The sequence below is a fragment of the Talpa europaea genome (assembly GCF_964194135.1).
Source record: "Talpa europaea genome assembly, chromosome: 9".
Classification (NCBI taxonomy): domain Eukaryota; kingdom Metazoa; phylum Chordata; class Mammalia; order Eulipotyphla; family Talpidae; genus Talpa; species Talpa europaea.
In genome coordinates this window covers 11701648-11713576 of record NC_140076.1, presented here as the reverse complement: position 1 = coordinate 11713576, position 11929 = coordinate 11701648, and the positions used below count along the sequence as shown (strand labels likewise).

At 59.3% G+C, this 11929-nt stretch overlaps 1 protein-coding gene across 1 annotated transcript in view; it reads left to right on the top strand.

Moving 5' to 3' along the window:
- Positions 1-619: 619 nt before the first annotated feature.
- RAP1GAP (RAP1 GTPase activating protein) overlaps positions 620-11929 on the top strand; it is a gene marked incomplete at its 5' end in the record, with an annotated part of 45099 nt that continues 33789 nt past the window's right edge. Inside the window, 2 exon segments of the mRNA XM_084241670.1 lie at positions 620-663; positions 2455-2490. Coding sequence (XP_084097796.1) covers positions 620-663; positions 2455-2490 — 80 coding nt within the window.

Below are 11929 nucleotides of genomic sequence, written 5' to 3'. Positions count from 1 at the left end.
GCTGAGCACTTTACCTGCACCATCTATGGGCATCACCGACAGGGCCCTGGGAGGCCTGTGGGGTAGTTCCATTTCATGCGGCAGAAACTGGAGGCACATGGAGGGCTGGGGTTTGCCCTGGTGCAGACCATTTTGACTCTGATTTCCAGGTTCTTGACCCAGAGCGCGGAGCGCCCTTCCGTCTCGATGATGTGGGGCAGACTCACCCACAGGTCTTGTGGGGGAGGGGTGGGTGGGAAGGTGGTGGCAGAAGAAGGTGTCTCCCGAAAGAGGGTCCACCGCCTGGTACCCCAAGTCCGGACTGGCCCCTGGCCTGCGGATGGGGAGTCTGAGTGGCCCCCACTCCAGCCTGCCCCTCCCCCCCTGCCCCCAGGTCCCCCGCGACACCCCCCATCCCCCAGCTCGGAAAGTCCAGCGCAGCCCAGGCCGGGTCCGCCGAGGGCGGCGCGAACAAGCGGCCCTTTCTGCGCGCTGCTGCCCCCGGCAGCTGGACGGGCGCCCGCGGCGCCGCTGACAATCCCGGGGCTTGTGGCCGGGGCGGGCGGCCTGGGTTGCCAAGGTGACCCGGGCACCGGGAAGGCGGCTCCAGCGCGCGGCCGGCCGGGCAGGCGGCGGCACCATGAGCGGCCGCAAGCGCAGCTTCACCTTCGGGGCCTACGGAGGGTAGGTGCGCGGGGCAGCGGGGCGCAGCCCGCAGGGCCCCGGGGGGTTCTCTGCGAATTTGTGAATTTGCGCTCGGGCGCGTGAGTGCGTGTGCGTTCCGCTTGGGGTCGTGCGGGGTCGTGAAGGCGCAGGGTGGGCTTGGGTGGGCATTTCTGTGGCTGCGCCCTAGTGACCTGCTGCTGGATGTGACCGGTGCTGACAGGCACTCCGGGGTGCAGGTGGAGCTTTGTGGGGTGGGGGGAGGCAGCGCAGCGGGGTATTGTTCCCTGCAGTGAGACTTTGAAAGAAGGGGGTCTAGAAGCCCTTAGCAGGCCCCCCGACCCTACCTCTGGGCACCTGGCTCTCAGGAATCACCTCCTTTCTGGGCCTTGGAGACCTCACGGGGAGTCAGAGTAGCTGGCTGGGCCATCTCGGGGCCGGTCACCTCCCTCCTGATGCTGAGTGCCCAGCTCAGAGGGGTGCAGAGGAGGGATGCGGGTATTCTTGCCCAGGGCAGATTTGGCAAATGGGAAGGAAGACCAGGCAGGCACGTCGTCGGGGCCAGAACCCCTTCCCCGGGTGTCAGGGAGTCGCCTGACCTTCAGTGATCCTGCATCAGGGGGACACGTGGGTGTCTGGGTGTGGAGCAGTTGGGGCTCATGCGCGTAAGGCTGCCGGGGCAGAGGACGTGCTCTCAAGCTGTGGGGCTGTCCCCCAGGGGCCACCTCTTTCTGGATGCCCAACCTCGGAGTGCACCTGGCAGAGGGGTTAGCCAGGCGGGCACCCTCCTGTCGGGGCTCTGCTTGAATTCAGAACATAAAAGGACCCCCTAGGTTGAGCCCTGAGATTTGCAGCAGCTGACACCGAGCGGCAGCCCAGGGGAGTGGGGCTGGGTCTGCCGTTGACCTTGGCAAGTCCTGGCCTCTCTGGCCTCATTTTCTCCACCTGCAGAGTCTGCTTTCCTCATTAACTGACCCCTGGGAGTCCCCACAGCTGCTCCCCAAAACACATGCCCTAGCTAACTGGCAGAGTCCGGTTTGGGGCCCCCTCTTCATTCTCCTCTGGCCATAATTGTTTGTTGTCCCAACAGCTGCCCCTGACCGTCCCCCCGCTGGGCAGCAGAGAGCTTTCCAGCCTTCCCCAAGCTCAAGGTGCCCTCAGAGTGATGGGGGGAGAGTCTGGGAAGGAGGGCACGGGCCCGTAATTAATTCTCTGACGCTGGCCCTGGGGGGCTTTGGAGGAGACAATGTCTTAAGGTCTCCCCTGGACTCCAGGGCCTGAGGTCTCTCTCTACTCTGCTTCAAAGGCAGGTGGCTCCTCAAAGGCCTTCTGCCCCCAAATTCCCATGCATTTGTCCGGGGGGTTGAGTGAGCTATAGCTCCCAGCGGGGGCAGGCTGCTGAGGAAGTGGCAGAGGGCTTCCCCTTTCTGCCTGCCGAAAGTCCTGGCACACCGGGAACACTCTGACACGGCCCGCGCTGCACCCCTCACCCCTGCTCTGACTCTAGACTGCTGTAGTCACTGCGGCCCTAACCTGTTCCAGAGCCTCCCACGCCGACCCCCAGCCCTGCTGCCTCCCCGTTGCCTGGCCTGCGCCCCTGTTCCCCAAGCCCAGGGCTCTCAACACTTGCCTCTTTACCCCACCCCCACTCCTTCCCGTGTCCCCATGAGACATCAAGCCCCCCCCCCCCCGCAGCCTAAGGACCCCTCCCAGCCCCTCTGTGAGGGTGGGGGCTGGTGGGAGTCATTCTCATGTGCTGGCAAGCTAAGAAGGGGCGGCCCCCTCATCCGCTGCCCCTCTTCTGTGTTTCAGGGTGGACAAGTCCTTCACCCCTCGGCGGAGTGTGTGGTGAGTACTGAGGTGTCTCAGGAGGGGCTGGGCTGCTTGGCTGAGCCTTGGAGATGCTTCCAAACCATTGCCATTCCCTAGAATGCCAGCCCAGGCCCCACCCACCCTCCAAGTACCCTCTCCAGGTGATGGGGCGGGCAGACCCTCTTTCTGGCTTGCCCCGCTCCCCCCAGCTCTCCCGCACAAATCTTCCCAGAGCCCGGCCTTGGAGTCAGCCAAGTCAGGTCCAGTCTCAGCTCTGCTACCGCTTGTGTGGCTGTCAGCAATTCACAAACCTTGCTGAACCCCAGTGTTCTCCTCTGTGAAATGGGGATTAAAATGTCTGTATAACAGAGTATGAAGTTATTTACACACACACACACACACACACACACACACACAACCAAAACAGGGCCTGGAATGTTATAGGCCCCCATGAAAGTGTCTCCTTCCCTTCCTCTGCTCTGTCCCTACCCACATCATGGTGGCTCCTGGGCTAGGGGTGCCCTTAGCCTTTTCACTGACCCCAAACTTCTACCCCACTCCCTATGGCAGAAAGCCCCTCCTCCAGGCCGTTTCCTAAGGCTGCCCTTTCTTTGGGGGAGGTGGGAGGGAGGTAGTTGTGTCAGAAGCCTCCCCAACACCAGGAGCAGTAGGTGGGGGTGCAGCTTCATCTGGGGATCCCCAGCACCCCAATGCCCCAGCAGGAGGGCCCCTCTCAGCCTCCCTGGTGCCTGTGTCACATGGGCTTGGCTGGCTGTTCCTGCTGCCACTTCAGCTCCAGCAGGAGCGCCCCCAGGAGAGCCCCCAGCAGCTCTGGCTTCTGCTTCCTGCCCCTGCTGTGGGCTTCCTGGGGTCCCCAGGCCCTGCAGTGCCCCCAGCTGTTGGACACCTATGTTGCACCAATGTCTCATCTGCTGTGGGCCTCCAGGAAGCCACCCCTGGGGCAGGAGGTCCATGGGGTGCCCAGGCTGAGTGCCAGGACTGCCCTTTTATTTTCTTTGATGCTCCCTGTGCAACCTGAGACCAGTTACTCTCCCTCTCTGGGCTTTATCTCCTGCTGTTTGCCCAGTCATTATGAGTCTCTGCTGCACGTAAGAGCAGGTGCTAAGCCCAAAGCAGAAGTGGGGAGCGGGGGAGACATCCTTTCCTTCAAGGAGCACAATGATAATAACATCACCACAGCCACTTGTCAAGCACCTGCTGTGCAGCAGGTACTGTTAGGTGCTTGACTTGAATCATCTCACATCATCTTTACCACATCCCTGAGTTAGGGACTATTATCTCTAATTACGGAGGAGAACAATGGTGCAGAGGGCGTGACTTCCCAAGGTCGCAGGCGAGTCACTGGCAGAGCGGGGCTTTGAACCTCCATCTTCCAGACTCTGTGCAGAGCCCAGAGTCTCACCCATTCTGTTCCAGTGTCTCCTGGCCACAGGGAGGGTCCAGGTGAGAGATGCGCTGGAGGGAAGACATGAAGGTGAAAGGGGTGACCCAGAAAGCCCACCCTGGGGAGCCCTGAGCCAGGTTGCTGTCGGTCACTAACTGCTGTGTGCCTTGGGACAAGTCCCTTCCCCTCTCTGGCCTCAGTTGACACACCTATAAAATAAGATTCTGGACTCTCCTGGACATGTCCGTTACCCAAAATACCTTGCCCTGCACCCACCTCCCTGGAGCTGCTGTCCAAGGTGCTAAGTCCAGGCCCTCCCTTCCCACCCTGGGAAGCCAGCTGCTTAGCCCCAGCCTGTGCCTGGCATAGAGTCAGTGCTCAGTAAATGGGGGTCATTTTAACCATGAAGGATGATTCCTTGGTATTCAGGCCCAACTTCACCTCCTCTGCCGACCTGGGACTCGCTCCTCCTGCACCCTGCATTTCTGATCCACAGCCCCAGCGGGCACCACCTCCTTCTGCCCACCGCCCCCTCCCCTGGCACGCCCTCCCCTCTCATGTCACTATCTGCTGAGGGCTTTCTTTCCTGATCCCCACTGTCCATCTTCGTCACCTCAGAGCACCTCCCCTGCCACTCTCCATGCCTGTAGGGCGCACATTCGCGCTTATTCCCAGGGTAGCGAGAGCATGGTCCTCAGAGTCTGACGGAAGTGGACCTGAATCTGCCCCTGCCGCCTGCAGGTGGTGTGACCGTGGGCAGCGCACTTCCCCTCTCTGAGTCCCACTTGGTGCTCTTCCGGTACCTGCTGAGTTGGGTGTTTCCGCGAGTTGGCCTCAGTTGAGTTGACTGTGGCATGAGGCAGGCTCTGAGGTCCCTGAAAGCAGGAGTTGTGTGAGTTACTTTTGTGCTTGATTTGGGCCCACCTGTCAGCACCTAACCCATAAATGCTGGGCTGTCCTTTCTCTCCTCTTCCCTCTGTCCTCACATCCTCTTGCACAGCTGCCTGAACCCAGTAAGTGCTCAATGAATGCTTGTGGAGTGGAATTGAATGTGTCCAGAGGGCGAAACTTTGTCAAGTAGGTGTGTGGAGGGTTTTCTGGAGGAGGTGTGACTTCCCCGACTCCTTTCAAGAAAAGGATTAGGAGATTGGAGTTTGGGTCAGGGGAGCAGTGAGGCCTGGTGAGGCCAAAAGTGACCATGGCTGGTGCCCCCAACCTCTGCCCTCCAGCAGCTGGTTATCAGCAGGAGGAACTCAGAACGAGCGGGCAAGGGTCAGTGGGATGGAGCCCGCGGGATGGTGATGGCTCTGGTTCTGCAGAGGGGGCTGGACTTCTAAGAGGGAGTTTAATGGTGGGGTCGGAGGAGGTGGGGTGGGGTCGGAGTGGGGGAGTGATTTGGTGGAGTCATGCAGGGGAGGAAGTGTCCTGGGGAGAGGGTCCTTGACCTTAATGCTGGGAGTCTGGAGGAGGTGGCTGGACCCCACAAGGGTAAGGTGCCAGCAGTGTCAGACCTGAGATTATGGTGTCGCGTCGCCGTCATGAGGGTCCTCCGGGCTGACCTTAGCACACATTTGAGAAGCCAAATCAAGACGGAGAACAGTGAGGCTCTGGCCCCAAGTCACACAGCAGTGGAGGCTGGATTTGAGGGGCCATGGTTAGGGACAAGGAATGAGAGCAGTCCTGGTAGTGGGGTGAGGGAGAATGGGGAGAGGAAGAAGACCCTGAATACCTTCCAAATAGGGGTCATTGCCCACCCCCTGTGTCCCACTGGGAGGGCCCCCCTTGTCGCTGAGATCGCCCTCCTGACAGTAATGCTGCTGGTTAACCCCACACAGGAAGCGGTTCCTGGGTCCCCTGGCCCTGGGGTGAGCCCTTCCCCTGAGCTATTTCCTTCCATCCTTAACCCCAGCTTTATCAAGCAGAGCCTATTACCACCCATCCCCCATTTTACAGATGAGGAAACTGAGGCTGCAGGAGGAGGTGTGGCTGGCCCAGGGGCACACAGAGTGAGGGTGAACCAAGTTAGCAGCTTGGGCAGCCTGAGCCCAGACCTCTCGCTGATGCCACTTGCGCTGAGCAGGCCCGGGTGGGCCCTGTCCTCAGGTGGCTCCTCACTGTAATTACTGCACGGCGGCCCCGGGGCCTGTGTGAGGCTGCAGGAAGCACGAGACTGGCTTCATTAGTGGCTTTGAAATGCCAGGCAGGCACAGCCCGCTGGGCCTCCTCATCTATTATGCATCTGGTGGGCAGGCCCCTGGCGGGCAGCTGGCAGAGCACAAGACGGGGGAACTACAGCTGCTTCCTGGGCCCACACCTGCCACCATACCTCTGGGCAGGGATCCCCCAAGGCAAATGCCAGGGCATCTCCTGCTTCATCCTGCTGGTCCAGCCAGGATGAGGGGGTCTCGCTGGGGCAGGTGCGTGCTTGGTGGTCCTTGGCTGCCTGTCACCACAGCCACTTCTGAGAGCCTGGAACCTCCTTTGAGCTGGGATCATTTGGGACTGGGGGTGGGGGGTATGCAGGGGCAGGCTGATGTTGACCCTGAGGTGCACAGCCTTCTGGGTGCGCAGAACCACTGGGGAGAGGAGTCGTGGTCACCTGCTTAGCACTTGGCCACTCAGCCACAAAGAACTATCGAGGTCCTATGTGTGCCAGGCCCAGCTCAAAGGGCTGAAGATTGGGTGGAAAATGAGACAGTGCCAGTCCTTATCCTCAGAGCTCTTGGTTTGGCCTGGGCATCATCTTTGAGCTTCAATGCCTCGTCTTTGAGCGGGAGTCTATCCACAGGCAAGAACACGCTACGGTGCAGGCGCTGAGCTTTACAGCAGGGATATGTGCTGGGGAGCCGAGTCTTACCCAGAGCGTCCTGAGCACTGGACTGTGTTCCAAAGCGCTCTCCCCATATTGATGGATTCGGCTTCACAGCGACTCCATGGGGTCCCGGTAATACCGTTATTATCTCTAGTTTAGGGCTGAGGAAACTGAGGCCAGAGCAGTGAAGTGCCCTGTTGAAGGGCTCTTGGCAAAGCGGAGGTTTGGACCCAGCTGGCTCCAGTGGCACAGCATCCTGCGCTGTCAGGCTGGGCGGTGAAGGAGGAAGCAGTTCTGGAAAGTGTTTCTGAGGAGAGGGCATTTGAACCAAAACCCGAAGAATGGGAGGAGCCATGGGAAGCGTTGGCAGAGGTGGGAGTAGGGAGGTGGGGGTGGTCCTGGCTGGGGGAACAGCAGGTGCTGTTCTCTGAGGCCCCAGTGGGAAGGAGCTGGCCTTGGGAAGGCTGGTCCAGGCAGATAAGTGTAAAGACCTTGAGGCAGGAACAAGATTCTTTCCCCCATCCCAAATCAGGAACATTCCACATCCTCTCCTGGCAGTAGGTGGAAGCTGTCTGAGCGGGCAGGGGGCCTGGAGGCCCATCTTCGCTCAGATCAAGGAGGCAGGCTGGGAGTGGGGCTGGGGGTGGACACACGGGCAGGCATGCAGGACCAGCTTGGGGTGACATGGGATGTGCAGGCCGAAGGCTGGACAGAGTGGAGGCCTGCAGTAGAGCCACTGCAGGGCACAAGCAGCAGCCAGCCTGGCACCCATCTGGCTGGCCCCACTGCATACACACAGTTCCCTGCCCTTTGACTCTTGTCCAGACAGCTTCGTCATGAATATAGAACATATTCACTCACCCAGCAGATCATAATGGGCATCGACTGTGTGCCAGTACCCCCAACAGAGCTGGTCCTCGCCTGGCAGAGCTCCCCTGCTGGCAGGAGAGACTGATAGTGATCTAGTAATCACACTGTGACCTGCGCAAACTGATCCACCTGGGTCAGCCCAGGATAGGCTTCTGGGAAAGCCAGTCAGGGTGGGGGCAGCAGCCTGACCTGGTCTGGGAGGGGACTCCAGAAAGACTAGATAAGAGTGTAGCACATGGGGACTCGCTGGTAGCCTAGGGGTGAAGTCTCAGTACTATCACGGTATCACCACTGCAGCCCGAGTTCGATCCCCGGCCAGGGAGCTACCCACATGGCGCAGCAGACCTCTCCTGTCTCGCCCACTGCTCCCCTCAGCAGTGTATTTTGTAGATCCGCCTGTTCTGCTCCCCACTCTGTCTCTGATGAATTCTGTCACCCCTTGCCCTTCTGGTCTACACTCCCAGCTCTGGTATGCATAAATAAATAAATTTTAAAAAATTAAAAAAAAAGAGTGTAGCACATGGGCGTGATGGGGGGTGAGAGGGGGAAGTGTGCAAAGGCCTAGAGGTGGGATAGACACGGGCCTGTGGCCATGTGAGGCAGCGCTCTTGATCCTGCATATGGTGGGAAGCCACTGGGGGCTTTTAGGAAGGCGGATGACGCAGCAGCTACAAACATGCTCTCATGCAAACCCACGCACGCCCCAGACACGAGCACTTTCTCTGCCACCCCAGCTCACGTTCCTGCCAAGCCTCCCATCTCCACAGTCACCCACAGAGTCACACATGCCCTCTCCCACCCCTGGGCGGAGCTGCAGAAAATCCGGGGCTGGCTCCCAGCAAAAGCGTCAGACAGTCCACCTGCTGCTGATTTTGTGGGGCAGGGCCCCCCGATCCAGCTGGGGTGGCCTGTGCTCACTCCAGACACACACGTGCCCACGCAGCACCACGTGGAAGGGGCTTCTGGCTGAGGAGGTGCTCACCTGCATTACTCCATCAGTTCTCCCAGCAACCCTGCAGCGAGGGGCTGCCCATACCGTTTTACAGCCAAGGAAACTGAGGCTCAGAGAGGTGAAGTGACTCGCCCCAGGCCACACAGCTAGAGCTTGACATAGGTGAGGTTTGAACTCAGGCCCATCTGACTGCCAGATCCGTTCCCTGGCCCGCCGAGCCTCAGGCACACACAGCTGTGCTTGTCACCTTTCCAGGCCGTTGAGAAGGTGGCAAGTGACCTTCAACACAAAGTTCTCCCAGAAACAGGTTGATCAACATGGAAAGTTATTTAGAGCCCAGCGCGTGCCCACCTGCTGGGTACCTGCCAGCCTGCCAGCGGGAGGCAGCTCAGGGCATGGAGCAGGGAGCAGAACCTGCCCTTGCATTTGCAAATGAGGTGGACAGCCCTGACCCTGTGCAGGCTCACCCCAACTGGCCTGGCTCCCCGGGCGGGACGGCTGAGGTCCCCGGCACAGTCCTGTGCCCAGCTGCCTAGACCGCTTCTCTCCTGCGTTCTCTCTTCTCTGACCCCCAGAGCAGGCTGGCTAACACCTAACATAGGAGAGAGTATGGGTTTTAGGGTCCGCCAGAACTGGGGTGACAGCCCAGCTCTGTCGCTCCTGCCTGCGGCTCCACGTTAAAGGGCTGAGAAAGTTAAAGGCGTCAGACAGTTTGAGGGCTAACTCCTGGGAAGTGCTCAGATTTTTTAATCTCTCATTTTTTTTCTGACTACAAAAATAACAAGTGCTCATTATAAAAATTCCAACAATGCAGAAGGATACCTACTGCAGCAGGCAGAGGCTCCTCGATAACCCCTGTCAACTTTTAACAGGGATGTTTGGTTTCTACACAGAAGGTTTTCTTGTGCAGTTTGCTTTTTCCACTGAACTGGGCCTCTGACCTCACTTCTCCATCCGCACTCAAGACCCCCTTTGTCCTTGCCACGCGATGGCCTGTGGTCTTCATGGGCCTCTTTTTAATACCATTGGGGTGGCTTCAGAATTTTAGCTATTGCAAACGCTGCTGCATCGAATGTCGTATATTTTTTGCATTTGTGGATAAAAGCTTTGGAGGGTGAATGCCTTAGAGTGGAGATGGGGGTCAGAGTATGCGTCTTCAGTAGGGGTGGCCAGAGACCCCTGGGAGAAGTGGTTGCCTCCTCCATGCCCCCAGCAGCCCCAGGAAAGTCCATTCCTTCGAAGTGATGGGAATGTTTCTACCGCGTCTGCCTGGACTCAGTGACCCTGGAGCCATCGAGACACCTAGATCCCAAACATGGGGAACCCCTGGGGGACCAGCTAGTCCAGACCCCGTGCACCTTGGAACCACCTGCGCCAGACCCCCAGGAGGCTCGGCCTGCCTTGCTGGACGGGGCACTCAGTCCCTAACGGGCTGGTGGTTTATGCTTGGACGGCCGGGTTTATCGCGTGATTTCTCTGCTGTGCTCTGGTCTCCCCTCTCACCACTTTCACCGGCAGAGTCCCCCCTCAGTCCTCAGCAACCTACAGAGGGAGGAAAAGGGACAGTAAGGGAGAGGGCAGGGAAGGCCAGGAACTGCTAGTGGTTAATGTTTATGTGAATGAATTCATTTTTGTCCTCACGACAGCTCTCAGAGGCAGCGTTGTCCTAAGTATCCCCATTTTATAGAAGAGGAGACCGAGGCTCAGAGGTCACACAGCCCAAGGTCACACAGCTGATAAGTGGCAGAACTAAGCATCAGAGGCAGGCGGTCTGGCTGCAGAGCCCACTTGTCTGATGTTAAAATGCCTTTCCAGGCAGGGCCCTGTAATTTATTTAGTACCTACTGTATACTAGCTCGAGAAAGTCAGGTTGCACATATATTATTGATTTTACACAGTGACACCGCATAGTAGGTGTTACTATCCCATTGTGCAGATGAGGAAACTGAGACTCAGAGAGGAGAAGCAGCTTGGAGGTGTCCAAGGGCCTCCGCAGTCTGCTGGGCAGAGGAGGTGCTCCGGTATCCGGTTTCACCCAGTCCTCCAGACCCAGCTCCCGCTGATTCGTCACCCTGTACTGTCAGAACCCAACCTTAGGGCCATCTAGCCGGAGTCCCAGCCTCTGGTGGGAAGTGCTTGGTGAGGTTATGGTGACTTGGTCCTGGCCACACGGCAATTTAGGGGCACAGCCAGGGCCTCTCCCTACTTGCCTTTGTTTAGGAGACGTGACCTCGCCCCTCTCCATGGGATGGTTTGCTGGGACTTGGGAGGGACGTCTGCCCACTGTGAGGGCCCATGACGGGGGCAGCCCCTGAGCTGAGCGGGAGAAGGATGGAAGAAACAGGCCCAGCACTTGCGTGTCTGCTTGAGACAGCTTGAGAACAGTCTGTGGGGTGTCACCGGGGCTTGGCTTCGAGGGGGTGGGGTGGGGGGCTGACTCACCCATGTCCTGAATGAATGGCTGAGTGTAGGGATGAAGACTGAATGGGGGGAGTGGGTGATGATGGAGTGAGCAAGCCAAGGGGTGCCTGGAGTTCAGAGAAAGGAATCCCTGGGCCCAAGAGATGGGGGAAGAGTAATAGGGCATGAGGGTGTTGGGGTGTAGGTGGCGGTAATAGCAGGGGTGGTTCTCAGGCCCCCACTGATGGTGTGGGGAAGGTTCCGGCGCATGCGCTCTGGGCCACCCTCTCCCTGAGTGCTGGTGGGGGCAGCTTGTGCCAGGCCCTTCTGTGGGAGGACATCCTGCCCGAGGTGGGTGAGGGTGAGCCGCGTGCGCCTGAGCGCCAGGGGTGGTACCTGGCCGGTCACTATCTCTGTCTGGGCTTCAGTTTTCTTCCGTGTGGAATGAAGATAATGTTACCTGCCTCCCTGAGTGGCAGGCCTACAGCGAAGGCAGCTTGCAAGCGGTAGAGTGCCAGGCGGGGTGCTAATTGGGGTGTTGTTATTACCAAGCAGGAAGGGGCCCTGTGACTCGGTCACCTCAGTGTCACTCCTCCCCGGCAGAGCTCAGGCCACCTGGACAGGGGAGGCGGTGGCAGGCAGCAGGTGGACGGAGGCCCGCTCCGCAGGTGCTGGGTCCTGGCTGGGGGCCGGTCCCATGACCTTCTCTCGGGGCTGCCAACCAGTTGTTTGCTCAGGAGGCCGCTGCCTGGCCCAGCTCCGGGATCCGGGTAGCCTGGCATTCAGCCAGCATGGGGTGAGGGAGGGAGCCCCAACTGCCACCTTCCTGCCCATCTCCTCTGCCCCTCACCTCTCATCCTCAGGGGGACCCTGCCAGTGACCGCGAGACCCGTGGGCCATCTTGGAGCCTCCCCGAGCCTCTGCTTCCTCCTCTGTGAGATGGGGTGAGCCAGGAGCAGCCCATAGATGTGCCCACCCCTGTGCCTCCCCTTGGGTGTCGGGGAGAGCGGACAGGCTCCCTGTGCCTGGCTTCAGA